Genomic DNA, 19,530 nt, shown 5'->3' on the forward strand with positions numbered 1-19,530 from the left:
AATTTCTTGACTTTGTTTTTAAACTGATGGGTTTTTACAGCTGTTGGGTTCCTAAAAAATCCATATTACGGAGACAAAAGCACCAATGTGTGCAGCCGAAGAGTGACAGCTTCATGCACAAAGGTGCTGATGACATTCACAGTGCCTGCTTCAAGTCAAGGGGTTGTCAGAGCTGCTGGGGCTCTGTCTGCTGGGGACATGGAATCTACCATGTCCATGGAATTCATGATTACCATTAGAGCCTTTGTTGCTGAATGTTACAGTTCCCACAAACTGGCCACTAATGCATCACGCTCTAGGGCTAAATGCTGTAACTCAGACACCAAGCAGGCTAAGCAGAATAGAGAAATCACAGAGCATCTCTTGTAACAGAACTGTATTAGAAACAGGTCATAAGTTGAAATTACTGGGACTTTGAACTACTTAAGGAATTTACTAACATGGTAAAACAAATAGAACCAACAGCTTAGCTTGTCAGTGCTTGATTTTCTACCAGCTCAAGGGAAAGTCTTCTAATTTTCTGACATTTTATGCTCACTTACCTTACCAGAAGACAGCAAGATGCAGAGAGTCCAGCAGATTTTAAATTTGCTGGGTTTAATATGATGGATTTATTTGTTCTCTTACTTTGGTTATTACCAGCAGCTCTTTGAGAGGTCTCCATCTTAAATTCTGATCAGATGGCATCAACTTTCCCATTTTACTTCTTGTAGAAAACATTTCAGAAAATATTTTCAATTCTGAATCCATCCAGCTGTTGGTCTGTTTTCAATGACTCGGAATTCAGGTGCTTTAAGAGAATTTCTGTGGTTTTTTACTCTGAATTTTACCAGATACCAACAATCATGTCTGTGTGGCAAATCAAAAAAAATTCTTTATTGGGAAAAAAAATGCAAGTTTAATACAGATACGATATAAATTACAAAAAATGTTTTCAAAATCACCTCTCCAGGATATCCAGATTAATTGAAGGTGGAGCCTCAGTGAAGCAAATAAAGTCTTTCTCAGATCAGCTTTCATTTTAAAGCAGGTCATAAAAATAGTCCAGGCCTTGTCCCAGTTCCCAGATGGATATTCCAGTGCCCAATTCTTTTGCAAGCTCCAAGCGCAACTGGATGGACTAACAGAAAGACACATAAAGCAATCATGTCTCAGTCAGAGCTATCAGACACTCCATGCTGCCATCTCTTCATGCCATTATCAGACCTTTTAAAAACATCTACCCTTGAACCAGCTACTGAAAAACCTCATCTGTATTTCAAATACTCTCTGGTTAGCAAGCAATCATTCAGTCAACGACACTTAATCGTACCAGTTAATTCAGTGACCTAATAAAAGATTACCAGCTAAATTGACAAAATGCCACAGAAATAAATCAGATTTATGAACTATGCAAAGAACTATTCTAATTTAGGCTATCATTTCACAATGTACAGAAATTCTAACTCTTCCCAGAAATATCTCAGGGGTAAAATAAAACTTTATCACTGAAGATGATCAGAACGGTTTGTCAAATACCATCAAGATCTCTTGCCTACCCTTGCCTTTTCCCAGGACAGAATCAAAATTTGCATTTCAAAAAATCTATTTTAAAGAGATTCTTGGAGATAATAATTAAAAGTATCTTTATTTGAGCTCCAGACATTGATTTAGAAGAGTTAGTTTAGCCATTGGTTAACAAGGGAAGCAATGCCACAATTCATGTTCTGCCCTTTTTTAAAAAGATAATTTTTTGCCCTCTTTTTAAAAAAGAATTAGTTTTCAATCTTTTGCTCTCAGGTTTTCTTACTTTGAACTGCAGCATTGCAATGTTTAAACTACTCACACTAGGGATGTGTTTAAAAATAATTTCCATGGGAAACAGAATAAAGTATCACAGCATCATTAACAGATACACTGGGCCTGGTATTCATGACTGCTTTTAGTCATGAACAAACTAATTTTGAGCAACCTGTCAGTGATTACAACATTAAGGGAAAGATACACATTTTTCATGAGGTAATAACAATCAGTTTCCCAACCATCTAGACCAGCAAACAAATCTCAAAATATTCCATTACAAGCATGTTGAAAATGGAAAGAAAACCCATTTCCATGCATTCACCAATCACCACAGTTGAGTGGTGATCTGTTAGGGAAGAAATAAAGAAAGAAATGTACAGGAATGAGTGTTCTTAACCTGGTTAGTAGTGACAATGGCAGGGTGAAATCCCTCCACAAGGCTGAAGAAAACATACCATAACAGCACAAGCTATCTTTTCTCTGACACATTCACAATTAAACTTCCTAACGCTCTCAGACAGGCAGCACTGGCAAGACCATAATTACTATCCCATATGTGATAGTACTTCCACCTACATTAAGTTAATAAAGGAAAATATCCTTTAACTCATGGTGCTTAAGACAGCAATCCTGTCCAGGAAAACAGGGCCTTATATCATTTCATACTAGTTTAACCATAAAAAAAAGTCTCTGGTCTTTGTAAAAACGACATAGTTTCACTACAGAAGCAATTCCCTTCCAATACTAAAAGCCAGCAGAAGTTTAACACGCTGACTTCAGTTTAATTTGAGAAAATCTAAAAATAACTTCCTAGAAACTAAGACTGTAATTAACCATTTCATCCTGTATTTTGCTCTACTGCAGACTATTGTATAGAAGGTTTCAAAACATTAAAGAATGCTCCACAGAAACAGAACTGAGGAAAACAGGGTAATGCAGGCTGACAGGGAGAATCAGGACCATGTTACAAAGGAAGGCCAAAGTTCTCCAAGCTTCCAGCCACCATGATGAGAAGCAAAATTTCTTTGGTATCTTCTCTGAGAATCTGCTAACAACATGTCTGATAGTACATGAGCTGTGCACTTGAACAGATCCTCTCACAGCACCTGTTTGTCCTGGTGTGTCTTATCTCTAGACATGCTTTATCTTCAGAGATCCCAAAACCCCATTATGCATGAAAGAAAAAAACAACCTTCTTGCACAGGCAGCTGAAGCTTTGAATAATAACAATTTACATAACATTTACATGAGAGCAAACTTCTTTCACAAAAGCTTGACTCAGCTCAACATTTTTTGAAATGTATGAACAATGAAACAAGGTCAAGTAAACATCTCTGTCCTCTTACAGCCCTCTGACCTGAGAAAGTGGCACCTACCTTCAGTGTCGGGTAGAAGACTGCATGTTTTCCTCCCTTATTTCTGCAAAACAAGAAAACCAGTCACAATAGCTTTGATAGATAACAGGATTTTAAACTAAGGCTAGAATTGAAAATCAGGTTGATCCCTTCCAACCTTAATCATTCTGAGATTGTGTGATACTGTGAAAAGGCTGACAGTGAAAACAGAGGATCCAAGAAGAGATCTCACAACAGAGATGGTTTGATACCATATCATAGCATACACTGAGATATTTTGTTGCAACTGGATGACAAAACTGTCAGATTGTCACAGACAGTTGTGCCTGCTAAACATGCATCTGAAAAAGATGAAGACATTTGGTTTTCTGATGCAAACTGTGAAATTTTTTCTTCAGTTCCCTGAATTACTATCCTTCAGACTAAATTAAGTGTCAGCAGTATAAAATAAATATACAGACAGGGCAAGCTACACTGGGCACAAATACCAAGGCTGCATTTTAAACCCCTAGTAATGAGAAGGATGACTTACAAGGAGTCTCACAGCACCACTTTACCACTTAGGCCAGGAGAAAAAGTAGAGTGCATGGACAGACCAAGAAGGAATTGCTCCTAAAATCTCACAAATTACATAAATGAATACTTGCCTATGCACTGGGACAAGCACTCAGATTTCTGCAACTATTTGTAAGAGACAGTCTCTGCCTGCTACATGAAATCATTAGCTGTGCTTTGCTTAAAGATTCATGATTTCATCTCTCAGCCACTGCAGACATGCAAGATTTCCAGGTGAGAGGCTTCACCAGGGAAGCATACATATTTCAGGCCTGGCTGCCATCCCCATCCAAGATAATTGAACGTTTGCAAAACAAAGTGGTAACTGAAAAAGAGTTCTTTAAATAACCCTCCACTGCAGCCAGCTGAACCACACAGCTGACTGCCAAGCACAGCACAAGTGAAGTTTAGAATGATTTTCAGACAGAGTGGTTTCAAGCATCAAAAATTCCTCCAGGAAGCCCCCACACAAGAACCTCCAAAGGCTGACTTCAAAAAAGAAAGAGGAAGTACTACTGACAAGCCATCCCTTAGCCACAAGTTTATTTTGCCATGTAAGAAATGTGATTCAGACATGAATCCCAGACGCATGCCATTCAAACAGAGTCCTCAGAGTAACTCTTGAGAGCAAGTTTTCATCTAGTGCTCATTGTGTCTCCAACAGGATTGGACAGTAAAGATCAGTAAAACAGAGCTTCTGATTCATTCCTCTTTAGTTAACACAAAAAACTGTAATTGCTTGGTACAAAGTAATTTTGCAAGAAAATACCAAATGATTGAAAATGAAGGGATACAGATCCCAGTCTTTTCTTAAAAACACAAAAAACAAAACACTGCTGAACAACAGATTTTTTTTTCTCATAAATAAAAGTCAGAGAAAATTACAGGCTAAGAAACACCTTGAAAATTAAACTAAAAATACAAAGGTAGGCATTTTGAAGGTTTAGTTTTGGTTTTTTTCTAATATTTAAAAATATTTTGAACAAGATTGTTTTGAAAATAAAGAAGTTTTGATTGTTTTTACTAAAAGCTTCTAAAATGTGTTTTACTCTTGCTTTCAGTTGTGTGCCTTCACATTAACAATGCATGGAGTAATACACATGACACAGTTTTGCAGAAGCAGTAGAATTTGATGGTATAATTTTGCATATTTGGGTATATTTGCATAAAATAAGCAAAATATCAGAGGATTAATAAGATGTTGCTGGGTTTTTTTATTTAAATCTATTTTAAATGGATTCTTCCTAGATCAGGAATTCTCTTGTCATTTCATGATGAACAAGGCAGGACAAAGAACATTATTACTCTTAATGCTCTCAGTTCTTTCAAAAACTTTATCTGGAAGTTACTTAGTTTTACTTCTATTATATTTCTCTACAGTCCATTCTATCTAGTGGAAGTTTGTTGCTTAAACAATCTTAGCAGTTGTGAAACCAGGCTCTTGTACCATAGATTTTTCTCAGAACTATTTTTGGCTGAGTTATTGGTAATCACTCGACAGCTCACAGTACTCATCTCAGAGCCTCTGATTAACTGACACTCAATAGATAACTTTGATGGATAATTTCTAATGATATGGCTCATCAGACTTCTCTTCTAAAGATTGTTCTACTTTATGTAATTTCATTAATCCTTCTCTGATTTACTTCTCTAGCCCAAAATACTCTTTTATGCTCCTGTTCAGTGTTGACACACAGATCACCATCAGCAGAATTTTCCATTTGCTGAATTCAGTTCCATACTATAGTCACTGGCTCATGCCCAAAATTGTTTGCAGAATGGTAAGTTAATAAATGTAACTCACTTTTTATATTCAAAGTAGTGTTCAGCAATTTGCTCATCCCAGACAATTTTCGGCTTGTGTTCCTTCAGGGTTTCAATGTACCTACAAATTAAAAACACAGATATGGAATTAACTTTTCTTAGAAGCAGTTATGAAATTACATTGCAGAAAATTCTGAAAGAGCAGTTTTACCATGTTTAGATGTTGAACACAGTATCAAAAATATCTTCTTGTTGACAACTAATTTCCTAAACCACTTTACAATTTCATGTTCACATTTTTAGGCTATTTTTTTCTAAAGTGTTGCATATAAGTATCTGAAGGGAGGGTGTCAGGAGGTGGTGCCAAGCAATATGAGAAGAGGCAATGGGCAGAAACTGATGCACAGAAGCCTCCACCTGAATATGAAGAAACACTTTACTATGTGGGTGACCAAGTACTAGAACAGATTGCCCAGAGAGGCTGTGGAGTCTCTTTCCCTCGAGATATCCAAAAGGTGTCAGGGCACAATCCTCAGTAATGTGCTCTGGAGAACCCTGTTGTGCAGAGAACTTGGACCAGATGGCCTCCAGTGGCCCCTTTTTCATTCTGTGATTCTGTGTGACTCTGTGAATTAATTAATGTTCATTGATTGACAAATCTGCAAGGACACATGAAGGCACTGTTTTAATATTTCTACAGTCTGAAACCCATAAGCCAAAGCACAGGAACTGAAGTCATCCCTGGGCTGCACACAGCTGTGTCCTCCACTATGAGGTTTACGTCATCAGGAAAGTTCTGGAAAAGGGGCTTAGCTAATCTTCTAAAACTGAAATTGTCAAGGAAAGTTCACTGCTAAGTAATTCTGCATATGAATTTTCCCCATCACTGGCTTCTTGGCATTATTTTCTTGCATGGACATTTTGAACATGGAATGACCTATCTCCTCTGACAGGAAGTGAGGATAGAGTACTACTTGTACCCAAAACCCTGCAAGGGGAACTGGGCTGGAAGAGCTGGTATGCTGTAAATTTATAGTTTACAGTATCCTCTCACTGCAGAGACAGTGTCTGCATTTCTGACTGCAAAACAGAAACAAAGCTGCTGGCTGCCACATGTCAGAGGACCAGAAGATGGCAAGCTACTGTCAGTGATACAGGCCACATAGGTTTCACACAAAAATGAGAAGTCTCATTCCACTACCTCTGCTGCCCTTTTTAACCTGAATCTTTGGCCATCTCTTGAAAAATCTATCCATCTCTCAACAATTGGCTCATTCTTGCAATAATTTTTCTGCTTATGACAAGATTTGGATGGAAAAATAGAAAAACTTTGTATTGCTCAGTTTGAAAAAGATTTGTTCTCTCATTTGGTATTATTCTAAATGCAATTAAAACAGTCAGCATTGCCAGGATCATCTCTCTTTCACTGTGGCTTGCTTATTCATATATTGGCAAATTGTTTCCTACTGCTAGCAGATTTAGAAAAGATTTTCTTTTGTATTTATGTCAAATGAACCCACACCAGGCATAGATTTATCTACATAAGCAAACATGGGAATGCATGAGCACATGGAAACATGCAGAGCTCTTAAACTCTCTCTCAAACACACCTGCTCTGGAACAATGGACCTTTTCAAATTGGGTAAGTTGGACCTTGGAACCTGCCCATCCTTTTTTAAGGCACAAAAAATTTTAAGTTGCCCCACTAGAAACATTTACAAAGAGACCTGGTTTTTTATATTTAAAATTTAAAAGGCCTCAACAAGTAATGACAGAAGACTACACTCATATAGAATATGGTACCAAGATGTTCCAGACCAGAAAACAAGAATTGCCAGCCAAGACATCCTGGCACGTAGCTTTGTTCCTGAATGTATGTCTTTAGATGGTAAATCTTAATTTTGCTTGCTAAATTCCCAACACAATTAAAGAGTGTCCAAAATACTTATGAACAAGGTTTAAAATTAGAAATGCAAGTGGTACCAATTATTATACCCTAGTCTATAAAAGTTATATTATTTTTTAAAACTGTTAAGGTATAGACCACATTTAATGAGCACTCATCCTGACCACGCACAGAAAATTTATTTCCCTTTCTACTGTCTCTAGGCATTTATCCCCACAGCATGTAACAGCAAAAAATGAACAAGTTCATCTTGAAATCACATCTACAATGATGAGACTAGCTACAAGTTTGACTTGGGGAAAAAAGAAGCATTAGCCCCCAAATTGTCACTGCGATCCATTAATCTTAGGGAGCCTACTTGAAACATATGAACTGGGTTTTTATGTTTCTCTGTTAAAGACAACAAAAATTCCAAGCACAATGCTCAAAACAATAAGCTCTCATTTACTTCAGTTGCAACTGCATCATCAATGCTTATGAAAATCAAGCTTTATAATTTTCAACCAGACACAAAGTTGCTGTGAAGAGTTGGGAAGAGGTGCATCAGCAAACCGCATCTGCTTCCCACGGGCTTTCTATTGCCTTAACTTGGGAATAACCCATTCCCCTCTTGATTCCTTTTCTTTCAGTAAAAGAAAGAAGGCAAGAACTCCAAGATATGCCATATTATCCTATTATCTCTGTAGTATCCTACCATGTGCATAAAAAGTGGAAAAGTTTCTGTGTAAAACTGCAGCAGCTCTATCACAACACACTTGCTTGACTCAAACTAATTCTTACCAGACACTCTTAATATATTATCTCCTAAATGGGGCAGTACTTAACTGAACAAATATTTAACACGCACTGGTTTAAATAAATAAATAAATAAATAAATAAATAGAAAAGCAAAACTTGCCATCACACTGAGTAAGACAAGGGATGTCAATGTGTCTGGGACAGCAGAATTCTAGATAAATTTTCAGGTTCTCAAAGAGGAAAATAAAGGGGCAAGAAGCTCACCACAGCCTGCTTTCCTTTTTTCCAACTCCTCACCTCACTCTACACCTTTCAACTCATATTTATTGCTATTTTTTTTCATCCTCTCTTTCTAATTTATCCCTCTTTCCACTGCCTCTGTGCCAGTTCACCTCTGCTTTTATGCTGCTATCCAGACTAATTCCTCATCCATCAGCTCCTAACTTACTCCCTTTCTTCTATTACCAAGCTGCCTCAGCAGTTAAGAGAATGAAAAACACCGAAAACTCAGCTTCACTGCCTTGCACTACATATTTCCTGGGAAGTTTGTGACCATTTGCAGAGCAAGTCACACTGTTTCTGCGGTGCTAGCCTGAAACAAGGTCAGCACAGAAGAAATATCTGGATTATTGATGCCAGCCTCTACTGAAGCACCAATGCAAGATAGAGAAATGCTAGATCTGCATGGATCATCAGGGATAGTAACAAATGGCAGATGACACCTGCATGTCCACCTTGCAAATACATGTTCCAACACAGACAAGTACCATTCTGGCTCCCTTAAATTGCCATGCCTTTGTCAAAATGGGCACTTCCTGCTATTCAGACAAGAACTATTATTTGTGTGACAGATACTCCTGGTTACAAACACTCTGGATTAAAACAAACACTCCTTTTACTTCTGCAAAGGAAAGGAGAAGCCAAAACATACATATTATGGAGTGGCTGTAAAGTCAGTCTTGCCAAAGTTGTGTATCTATGAACAATCCTGATGTGGCTACACCTACACACTATTGCACTTTACTGCTCATTCAATGAATAAATAAAGGAACCAGATGAAAGGTGCTCAGGATTTATGCCTGGTGTTCCCTTCCTAAGATACTTTTCTTCCAAAACATGAAAAATGGCATGGCCCTGGAATATGTTAAGGTAAAACCCACAATCTTTCGTCCCTCTGAAGAAGGTATTTATCTTCATGGATAATGCTTTTTTCACTGAGAATATAAAGAAACCAGTCTCTAGTATATCTTCTGCAACAAAATTTACATTCTAGGAAAAGAGATAGCTTCATATTTAATTCTTAGACTAGAATTTATTTATGAAGTTAAACTTTTTAATCTTCAGGTGTTTTGCTTTACTAGTCCTGAATCACTCTTCAACCAAAAAACTTTAGTGAAAAGGAAACTGCTGCTGAGCATATGGTGCATTTTAATGGTCTTTTCTAACACTTTATATTTTCTCCCCAGTTCTCACATGAACAAAACTCTGATTAGAAGCAACAAGTCTCTAATCACAATGAAGGATCATTTTCTCTTGCTACAGAAAATTGAGTTTATCTTGCACTGTACTGAATTTGAGAGATTAATTCAAAGAATAAAAATACTACTCAGCTTGAAAATCTATGCCACACATTTTCTTTTCAGTTTTCTTCAGTTACAATAGGATTAGTTATTAAAATGTGAACCTACCAGGAACTGTATCTCCATAACAATCAAAAGTGCCTATGCATGGAAACACATGTTTTAGACTCAGCTGGATAGGGCCCATCCTCCCCCTTTACAGGGAGCTGTATCTCTTAATAAATGTCAGAGAAGTCACACAAAAGGCTGCATTCTAAAGCTCAAGAGTTCCGATTTCTGATGCAAAACAAATAGAAATAGCTCCAAAACAATTTTCACAGGAGTACTCCTAAGAACATTCTCAGTACATATCTTCCGAAAAAGTACCATCCCGTTTCCCCACTGCTCTGTGTACATCAGGAGACTCTGTGAATAGGCAGATATCCATCTCAAAACAAGATTTTTCAGAGGGGTTATATATATAACCAGTAAGTCAACCCCCTTTTTATTTAATGTTTAATTTTAGTTACCTTGACGCTTACCATTTAAGGTTTTTCTTAAATTACTTCCTTTTAAGTGAGACAAAATGTCAAGAAACAATACAATCTGGAGACATTTTTTAAAAAAGGTTTTAAAAGTGAGAATTTTTGGCCTTCTTGGCTTCTCAGAAAATAATTTCTAAAAAAAAAAAGCAAAAATTTTGAATACCCTATAAGCTACTGAATGATTTAGTCATAAATCTAACAGTTTTGATAAAAGTTGCCTTCAATAGTAATTAATAAAAACACAGAAGGAAAAAAATCAAAAAACAAAAAAGATTTTATGCAGATTTTTGAGTTCTTGCTCACTCAGTCCCTAAAACTGCAGCTTGCAAAAGGCAGAAATGCCCTGCAGTTTAACAATCTTTAGATATTAGCCTTTAAAACAGTTTTGAAAGCATGCATAAATTTATGAAAAACCTAGCAGAGTCATTAACTAGCAGAGCATAATATTATTTATGTGTGTGTGTATAGATATATATATACAGCATTACACTGTGCAGTAAAAAAGGTCCAAAACAGACTGAACAATTAAGCTTTCACCACACTGGTTCCATCAGGATCACTTAAGCACCTTTTTACTCATCTCCTCTCTCCACTCAAAAACACCATATTTACAATTTATAGGCTCCCAGCTTGAAAAAGTGCTAACATTGCATAGCACTCTAGTTGCTTGCACATTAAAGAATTCAGATTTTATTAAAAGAAATCTCACAAATTCTTTCAAAAGCAAATAGGTTATCCAGGAAAAAGACAGCTAGTATGTATGTTCTAGAGAATCAAAAGAATGCACTAACACTGAAATAATTTTTACTCTGAAGATTTATGCATCTGAGAGGAGTGGGGAGCACACTATAAGCCTGTCTACAGGGTATATTATTCAAAAAATAATTCTGTTAAGGTCTTTGGATTATTTAATGTAAAAAAACTTATAAACACAGTTTGAAGAGAGAAATCAATCAGTTAGCTGTTAAAATATCCAAGTAGCAGCCTAGAAATGAAAAATCTATAAGCAAGCATCATCTTTTTCTAGTAATCTCTCCGTTGCTGCTTGAACCTAGCTCTGTCAGTTTTAAAAGGCAAGAAGAATTTTTCTCCTATTTTAATAGTAACAGTTTTCCAACACAGTAATTTTTCTGGGTGTACTGCTTTCAGTAAGTTTTATAAAATCATTCTCACTGATTTCTTCACAATACTTCATTACTGACTTGACAGATGACACTTCTCAGCACTTCCACACCAACCTCACACAAACCCACTGACCTTGTACCTCCTGCCATGATGCATCAGCCCAATGAAAATGAGCAGAACCTCTATGACATTTCTACCATTACTCTGGGCTCTTCAAAAAAGCACCTTGTTCAGCATTCCCAAAGTAATTTGGAAACAATAATACTGGACACAACTGCAGAGAGACAGAAAATTATTCCTAATTTACAGATCTCAGGAGATACAGTAGACAATGTCAGGCTTTTCAGAAGCATCCCCATCTCAGGAAACAATGAGCATTAAAACCTTCTGGTGCTTTACCGTGGCTACAGAAGAAAACATAAACATTACATATTTCTATTGTATAGAGCTTTACATGTGAATAGTTTTTATCATTAAACTTCACAGAGGTTTTATAGAGAGACCCACCTGAGAGTTTACACAGTGGTACACTGGCAAATTATCCATGGGAACGTCAAGTACAGTTGAAAGCAATGCAGTGCATGCTGTATTTCTCTATATAACCAAAATGGTGAGTCTTTACCAAAAATAGGACCCCCAAAGTTATGGTTAGAGATTGATCTATGAATTGAATTAATCACACACAAGGCAGAAAGGTGTGGACATTTACATATATATTTAAGATTTTAACTCAAGCTGATGGATATGAGAAGAACATATGAAAATCTCCTTAAAGAAAGCAAGAGCTTGATTTCTAAGTCAAAAACTATTTCTTAGACAACGAGGATATAATGAGATTGAGGCAGAAGGTTTGCATATCTGTTTGTCTGCCTTCAGCAATACATTGCTGTTCAGCAGAATGACTATTTCTAAAGAAAACTGAAAATATGTATTGTTGAGAAGCCAACATGCGATTCCTTCCTCAGTCGGGGTCAAACCCCTGCACTGACATTACAGAAGCTGAAATGCTCATCCTTCATAGAAGAAAGACAGGTCCTAATAGATTCCTATAAGGCAAGGTATCATGAAGAAACAGTAAAAGTATTAGTGCTTCCTAGACCATACATAAAAACTTACATTCTGCTCCAGTTCACCCAATAATCTGCCTTAGTACAGAATCCGAGACAAGACAGAGTGTCTCTGCTTAAAAATACTTCTCACCATGATGAAAACTAATGTTTGTTTATCCCTACAGGCGTGCTTCAAGAACCAGCAGGTTCACCCTAAAAATAAAATCGCTGAAGATAAAACTGCTAGTTTAAGGGCCCATTTCCTGAAATGTTTAAGTAACACTCAATTGAGGTTGAAGCATTTTCAGATTCATTACTCCAAATAAAATACTGTGCTCCATTCTTCTAAGAACTGACATAATAAGCACTGCATCTGGAAAAGTGAGGCTATTTATCTTTGGATGTGAGGCTGAACAAAGTTCAGATCCACTAATATGTCTGCTTCTCAGCTTCAGCTGTAAATAACCAAAAAATAAAACTATGCTACCTCTGTTTTGTGTCAGATTTGGTTTGTTGGGGTTTCTTTTACTCACATCATAAAAACTTTACAGACTTTCTTCTTGCTCAAAGTATACAAATCAGCTCCATTCACACAGTGCTACACAGATCAGCGACGAAAACTGTTATACTGGATTTGGAGCCTGGTCAGATTTAGTTGATCCTAATTCAGTGTATAGGAGATTAAGTTTGAGCCGCTCTAGTGTGAAAATGAATTTTGAGTGCAAACTCATCATATTAACTTCGATGTTCTTAATTCTTCTATAACTCTTTCATTAAAAAAGGTTTCATATTAAAAAAGTCACATTTCTTTTCCACCCTCTTTTAAAAGGTCAGATGATCTTAATGCAATTAAATACCACTCCTAGCTCTTCCAATTGCTTCTTGTATCTCTCTTCAACCATTCCTGAATTTAAATCATCCCAACACAACACAAGGTCAATAGCAATGTCATCTAGCAGATTTAAGAAATACAAAAGCCAGCAGGAACATCTTTTCCTCACCCTGAGTCAGGAAAGGAGCAGTGCAGTTCTTCCTCCAAGCCTCCACCTCAGGCCTGTGCCAGCCAGGTGCTCATGCCCTGTTTCCAGAGGGTTGCTAAGATGTCCTGGTTGAGCCCCATGCAGGGGAAAGGACACACTTGGTAGCAAAGGAGAAATGAAGGGAACATGCATTGGGTGCAAGCAGCAGAAGGCACCAAAGATGGGACAAGGACATGACTGAAGAGGAGGATCTGCTCCCAAGTGACTTAAGTCAGGCAGAGCACAAAATTTGCAGGCTGCAGGACTGTGGGGATGTAAAACTGACCCAGGTCAGCAACTGCCTTAGGAATGAAATGCTGCTTCTGTTGTCTCTCCAAAAATAGGAGAAATAGTTTAGGTCAGACAGAAGCAGAGCTGTCTGCAAGGAACCAGAACTTCAGACAGTGAAATAAACTAACTACAGTAGGAGACTATACCCTGAAAAAGCTGACCACTATTTGGATTCCATTTGCTTCACAAGATGCTGAGAATGAGACACATAAAAGTATCTACTCCAAGTAGCCTCAGAAGAATGTTCAGGTTCCTTAGCTGACAATCACATCAGGCCCACAATTTCTACTATTATCATGGATGAATGGTTCGGCTGCTTAAAGAAACACCAAGGTATTGGCAAAAGGAGGACCTGAACACCAAACACCTTCTATAAAATAAAAGAAGAATAGCTCAGGGATAGTTTTCTGGCATGTAGGAGTTATAGAAGCACAGTAATAAATTTAAGTTATCAAGCCCAATACAGCAGATAGTTTCATGTGAAAGAAATGATAAATTCCATCCTTGGCAGAGAGGATTGTAACTAGAGAAGTTAACTATGCTAAAGGAAAATCTATGGCAGAGCAGTAAATTCTCCAAACCTCCAGTGTCCCATGAAGATATGAACTATGTACTCTTTTCCATCTATTGGGACCAAGTTAAGTGAAGAACAAAGAACACTGCCGCTGACTTTTGAGTTAATTTTTCATACTTGGCAGAGGGATCTTTCTCCTCTCAATTGACTGTGCACACAACAGAACTTTTGTAAGACTTTCAGACTTTTCAAAAAAGACAGAATGATGACAAATTCATGTAAATGAGTATTAATCTCTCATAAAAAATGCAAATCTCAGAGGGTTAATACATTTTTAACATGCCTTAAAATAATCTAGATATCACACAATTCCTCATTTTTTGGCATGACTTGAATTGAAGATAGATTATGAAGTCATAAACTATCTTTTAACCAATGGGAGTGGAAGTTTTTGCCCTTTTAAGAAACTATCTTTTTCAGAGCAGTTAAGTAAATATTTGAGAACATGAATTTTAAATCTCTTGATATTTAGTTAAACTACTGCATATTCATGTGACAGTGTTCAGTTTTAAAGAAAAGCCTGGCACTTTTCATCATGAAAAACAGCAGAACACCTCCCCTATCTTTGCCGTAACTCCAAAAAAAATTTGTATATTCTTATCTATATAGTTTCTGCTGAACACACATACCTGCCTTCTGATAAAATTTGCTAAGATTAAGACTAAATTTTAAAGCAAGAAGAAATACACATGAACTTATTTTCAATTATTTCCAAAAGAGCTGTTACTTAAATCAAACAGTAACACTTGGATTGCAAATCAAGGGACAAAATGATGGCCACCACATTTTTGCCCCCTTGAAATTAACTGGGAATTTCAAAATGCAATACTATCTACCTCCAATGGGTATGTATATATTTTTTTAAAATCTTTAATGAAACAGCACTTACAGCATTAATCCTCACAAAAGATCTTTGGTTGGCTGAAGAAATTGTTGGTTTAAAGGAAGAATGAAAAGGGCATTATACTCAGGATATATGGGATCTGTGTACATCTAAATTTTGTTAACATCTGGGGAAGTTAGAAAATAAATTGTTTTGCTGTGCTTGAATGACAGAAGTTTGCTTTTTGCAATTATTTAAGCAAATTCAGACTGTAAGTGTTGACAAATTATCCTAGTACAATACTAAAGGTAAAACAGTCAGGCATTTCTGTCTCCAAAGTTGTTCCATATGCAAACATATTAAATTGCTATAACGCTTTCAAAACACTATCACTTTGCAGTACCTACACAAGTCATCCAACACATAGAGCAATCACCAGTACAGCTGTGTAATCAATAAAAGAAGAATGTCTTTTAAACACTAACTGTAAAGCTAAGCAAGTTAAATATAAACATTATGATATGCACGTAAGAAAGACATATCCAGAAAGTCAAAAGCAAAATTAAAGAGCAAAATATACTGCAAAGGATCAATTACTACAAGCATAGTGGCTGAGAGATGGATGCAACGTGGAATGAAGAAACCTCTTTTTTTCTTTTTTTTAAAAAGCACAATTTAGAAACTGTTGTTGGGGAATGAAGCTTTCATTTTCCTTTTTTCTCCTGATTTCATCAGTGAGCATTGCTTCTTTCAAAGGCTCAGGAAAAGCATTTGATTGCTTTAATTAAGAAAAAACGCTGTTTCTGTTGAATTATGTCTGACAAGATTCTGAAAGGTTCATACCCGCAAACAAGTCAACTTCTCTACCTTAAGGCAGGCCTGAGGGGAGAAGTAAAGCTCTACTTTTCATTGCAAAGAGCTATTTCAAAACCATATGGCAGAGGTGCCACCTGGGAATAACTCCCTATGCCCCACATACCTAATTAACATGAGCTCCTGCTACAGTGATATGCACAGAGAAGAGGAATGAGTGACCTTGTTAGGTGAAGACACATAAAAAGAGGATGAGAGCAAGGCTTGGAGATGAAGAGAAACAGATGGGACTGTCAGCTGTAGAATTGTGATGCCCTACAACGCAAGAGTACGGGTAACATGGGGAACATTGCTTGGGTTAGACAAAACAGTTCCAACTGCAGGCACCAGAAGACTTGCTGACCTACATTTGGGATTGGAAAGGCTTTTCCTGCATGATATTTCAGTTGTACTTACTTCTACATGAAGTAGAGGACTGTAATGTGTTCCTCTCTCACTCTGCATTGCAGCTACTCCTGTAAGTGCCAGTACTGCTTTACACACTTTGTAGTCTACAGCACAACTACTGCATCACTTCAGATGCTCTTCAATTTCAATCCGCCCACCCCCTCAGGATGGCACAGTTTTCTCTTTAAGTTAAGAACCATTACTTACAGATAATGGATTCTGTACTCAGCATCAAAAATGCTTGGTGATCAATTCCAGAAGTCCTGAAGAGAAATAAAAATTACCTCCTCACACCGTGAAAAAAGTGCAGGTTCTTGTCTTAACAAGGCTCTAATTCCATAATTGAGATTGTTTGAACTTGTTTGGTTGACTGATTTGGGAACTTGCTGATTTGAAATCCCAGATATTATGTTGTTAGAAATCTCTTCTCTCCCACAAATATTCTGTATTTGTGGATTATGAAGGCTGATGCCTTTGATCAAAAGCTCAGAAAGTTTTCATGCAGAAGACCAAACTTGGAGGAAAAGAACCTGCTGCAACACGTGACTGACAGCCAGAATATAGAGAAATGATTGAAAAGTCCAAAATGCATTTTATTGGGCCATTTGTCTATGTGGACAGGGCTAAATACATCACACATGTTATAGATTTCCTAAGCAGACAAGAACAAAGGAAAAAAAATATTGAGGACAAGAGGATATTTTTATCCATTAATATTTCCAAGCAAGGAATAGCAATTCAAATATGCTGGACACTTTTTTTGGCTCCAGGGGAATGAAGAGATAGATTACTAGATCTATTAATTTATATTCACGAAACATATTCCAATTACAAGTAGTTTCTGACCCTTTCTGGCCCCACAGCCATTGCAAGAACCTCTTTAATTACTTGCCTTTTTTGCAACAAAATACAATTAAGCAGCACTAATTATTTGACACAAGATATTTTAAGTATGGAAGAGGCTAACCAGTTGCTATAACAACATCATTTAAATGAATTTGACTGACAGGTACTATATATTTTTCTTCTATGGCAGAACAGTTTTGTTCTGCACCTTCACTTTCAAACATATCATCTTTGTTCTAATTTGTACCTACAATAAAATAAGAACATACTGAATAGAAAAGTGCTGAAAGAATTCAGAAAACCTTCACATTTCACACTATGGGATAATGGATAAATATTAAGCAATTATGACAGAGGTGGGAAGACTATGGATTAAAATAAAAAACCTATGTGGAAACAAGGTCTTCTGAGGACAGAAGTCTGGGATAACATTATAAATTAAACTAGACAGAAGCAATACCAATCCAGTCAATAATGATGGGCATTTTTTAATGATAAAACCATGACTTATCCCTATACAGGCAACTAAAGATGCCATGATGTATAACTATTTCTTCAGAAATACTGCAACACCATTATTAAAAAAATATTCATTAGGAAAAAAAATCAAGTCAAATATCCAAAAATTATAACAACTCTTTAAATTTCTTTATGTGATTCTAGATAATCTTCATTGTCTTCCCCAAAAGGTCACAGAGGGAAAGGAAGGCTAAGAAAATACCAAGTTGGCTTAAGTATATTACATGACAGGATTGGGTAACTTAAGGAGCACTTTTTTCAATCTTATAGATAATGTAGATTATACTGTTCACCAGATGAATTTGGTCAACACTCAGATTCAAGTCTTATTTTTAAAACAATGAAAAGATGAGTAATTCAAAGGGAATTCAGAAAGGTGCTCAATTCTTACAGATACAAAAACATCATTCTGTAAAGAATTGGTTCTGTAATTTTGAGTGCAGGAAGAAAACACATGGGCTTCATGGAACCAGAGGCACTGTTTCCTTCCAGCCAACATATGCTGTTAATAAAAAACTACAAGTAACATCTACAAGTTTTCTTACCTTTTCATGAGAGTTACTGGATACTCAAAATCAAATTTAAAGCTAACACAAGGTAATTATGTGTTTACCCAGAGTCTAAATAGTTTCTTGAAAAAAAGTCAGCTCTAATAATCAAAACTGATAGAAATCATTAGGATTTTATAGCTCTATTATCTGTCCCTAATTACAACCTCAAATAGAACAGTAGGAAAAAATTCTTGACTGATGTCTGATATTCACCTTCACCACCAAAATTTCTTTCTTGATGATATCTTTAGCAAGTTAAACCAACTTGTGAATCAAACCAAGATTCATAAGTTCTTTAGAAAGTCACACACACTCCTACCATTTTGTCAGTATCAAATCAATGGTATCTCTCCTTCCCTGAACAAACAGGCAAATCCAAAACTCTTCCCCTCTGACAGTCAATGTTTGCACACATTAGTATACATGTACTTGCATATGGATCCACAAATATTTCCAAAAGAGTATCTAGTTAAATAATAAATTAAGAAACTACTTAAACATTATTTTAGTAACATTTAAAGAAGCATGAACACATAGAAATAAACTCAAAATGTTTATTTAGTAGTCAAAGATTAGTTAACTTTCATTCTGCAAACAGCAATAGCATTTTTGCTGTTGAATTTGATTTTCAGCTGCATAATAGGGAATTTAAAATAAAATTAACAAAATGCTTTAAAGCATAAAATTCTTACCTATAAGAGAATATTGTTCAGTGTTTTACTTCCCTTTCAAAAGATTTTAAATCTCTATATAAAGTTCTTACTTTATTTTAAAATTTGCATGGAGCTCTAAAGATTCATATCTGAAAGTCTATGAAATATTTTTATATAGTATCTGTCAATGTTTTCATATAAAAGTTCTTATTAAGACATACTGTATCAATTTTGGTGGGTAAAGTTTAGGGCACTTTCATCATCTTTACCACCCCAGCACTAATATGGAAGACCAGCAGACAGAACAAATGCATGAGAATTAATCACAGGATTCATATTCACGTATCATATTTAGATAAAGGAAAATAAATTGAAAGTATCAAAGAAGTCTTTTAAAAGGACATAATACATTCATTAGTCAAGGATGAAAATCACCTTTGGGAGATAAGTTCTGTTAGACTGCAGGATGCTGTTAGTGGCTACTCTACTCCACCTCCACATATAGTGAGGAATTTACATCCCTTATGTACAGAATAATCTTCCTGCATGGTCAGCATTGAAAAAATTGAAGCTGGAGTTTTACATCTTTTTCTAAAAATAGCAAAGATGGTGATTT

At 36.3% G+C, this 19,530-nt stretch overlaps 1 protein-coding gene across 1 annotated transcript in view; it reads right to left on the minus strand.

Annotated features, from left to right (window-relative positions):
• Positions 1 to 848: 848 nt before the first annotated feature.
• Positions 849 to 19,530, minus strand: part of CHID1 (chitinase domain containing 1) — a 96,496-nt gene continuing 77,814 nt past the window's right edge. Inside the window, exons 10-12 of the mRNA XM_083864184.1 lie at positions 5,497 to 5,577; positions 3,159 to 3,201; positions 849 to 1,120 (exon numbers count right to left, since the gene is read on the minus strand). Coding sequence (XP_083720310.1) covers positions 1,022 to 1,120; positions 3,159 to 3,201; positions 5,497 to 5,577 — 223 coding nt within the window. The 3' untranslated portion in view covers positions 849 to 1,021. The remainder of the gene's footprint in view (positions 1,121 to 3,158; positions 3,202 to 5,496; positions 5,578 to 19,530) is intronic.

The sequence above is a fragment of the Zosterops lateralis genome (genome assembly GCF_965231275.1).
Source record: "Zosterops lateralis genome assembly, chromosome: 6".
NCBI classification, from domain to species: Eukaryota; Metazoa; Chordata; class Aves; order Passeriformes; family Zosteropidae; genus Zosterops; species Zosterops lateralis.